Source organism: Etheostoma spectabile, chromosome 20, assembly GCF_008692095.1.
Source record: "Etheostoma spectabile isolate EspeVRDwgs_2016 chromosome 20, UIUC_Espe_1.0, whole genome shotgun sequence".
Classification (NCBI taxonomy): Eukaryota; Metazoa; Chordata; class Actinopteri; order Perciformes; family Percidae; genus Etheostoma; species Etheostoma spectabile.
In genome coordinates this window covers 26,042,757-26,044,236 of record NC_045752.1, presented here as the reverse complement: position 1 = coordinate 26,044,236, position 1,480 = coordinate 26,042,757, and the positions used below count along the sequence as shown (strand labels likewise).

The 1,480-nt window shown below is 39.3% G+C and overlaps 1 protein-coding gene across 2 annotated transcripts in view; it reads right to left on the bottom strand.

The window, feature by feature from the left end:
• The window catches only part of galcb (galactosylceramidase b), a 15,259-nt gene extending 14,298 nt beyond the window's left edge, over window positions 1–961 (bottom strand). For both annotated transcript variants that reach the window (XM_032500631.1, XM_032500630.1), the window contains exons 1-3: window positions 761–961; window positions 548–616; window positions 386–449 (exon numbers count right to left, since the gene is read on the bottom strand). In XM_032500631.1, the coding sequence (XP_032356522.1) occupies window positions 386–449; window positions 548–616; window positions 761–901 (274 nt within the window). In that variant the 5' untranslated portion in view covers window positions 902–961. The remainder of the gene's footprint in view (window positions 1–385; window positions 450–547; window positions 617–760) is intronic.
• Between the last annotated feature and the right edge of the window lie 519 nt (window positions 962–1,480).

Below are 1,480 nucleotides of genomic sequence, written 5' to 3'. Positions count from 1 at the left end.
CCACATCAAAACTGCCCCGTCAGCATTCAAAAAGGCACTCAAACCAACCTCCTGCGCGTTGCCTTCCCCCCGCTTAGTCAATATATCTATTAGTTAAGTCACAGAAAATGAATGGACAGCAATTTAAATAATCCATTAATTGTCCAAATTATCAAGCAACAATGCCAACCAGCTTCCATCTCCTCAAGGCAAGGATTTGCAACTTTAATCAGTTTTGTTGCATTCCTGTAAATGAAATATCTTTTGGTTTTTGTAATTCGACGGTGTCACCTTGGGTCCATGCAACTGCTATTGGGCATACTATTTTCTAGCAATTAATAGGTTGACATATAAAACAATTACTATTGTTTTAAATTGTAGAGTTATGCTACCACATAAAACTCACCAGTAGTCTGGGCATCTCCTCCAATCTCCACCTTCAGTATGTGCAAAGAGGCTCCAAACTGTGGCTGAAGACAGAAAAAGGCTTAACAGTTAGCTAGTTCCCAAGGACTAACTCAACGTCATTTTGAATTAGACTGTATGAATGACTTGCATCATATCATACCTTAAAGAGGTAGTCTAATATCTGGCTGCGGTATGGCTCTGCATAATTTACCAGTAAACGAGACGTCGCCTAAAGGAAGTGGATGGGATGTTGACGTGCATGAGAAAAACAATAATGATACATTCAGGTAGCTACCTTTAACGTACGTGTAACATATCACTGTGAAGTTACCAGGAAGTAACGTTAAACTCGATAAAAACTGACTAAACTCACCCCTCCGCCGCTCAAACCTCCAATTCCGTCAAAAACTGCCCCCAGGCCCTCTTTATCGCTCAGTTCATAAGTCTGAGAAAAGCAGAAACCCAAAGACACGCCGAGAACTACAACAGTCACCGCCGACACCCTGCGCTCCATCCTGGTTAACTGGGGCTCTTTGGACGCTGCTCGCGGCTATGTGCACGCTCACGCCTCTGTAAGTCACATGACAATGCTGAGCAGTCACGTGGTCTCAAAAGAAATCCCTGAAATGTCTTTAACTGTCTATGGTTTTAATGTATCTAATGTTTCTTCGTGTTGTCCGTCCTTTGATTGACACCAAATAATGAAACTGTATAGTTTGGCAACTATCAATTACATTAATACAATGACAGATTCCTTTGTGTGTGTGTGTGAAAGCCCACTGCAAAATGTGAGATTTTCTCTAATAATTGAAAAATAAAAATAAAATAAATAAATATGCCTATGACATACATTCTCCAAATAAATAATGTAGACTTCAGCACCCACAATTCTAGTGAGTTACTGCTTGCATTTGTGCAACAAGCAGTGTATGTTGAATGTAAATATGTAAATAGAGTAAATATGATGAAATGCAGCTAACGTTAATGTTGTGGTACTACATTGAGGCTAGTCATTTTTCATATGGTGTATCAGTTTATCTACCTCTACCCAATAGAAACCGTTTAAATGGCTTTAATGGTAATATCTTTTTTT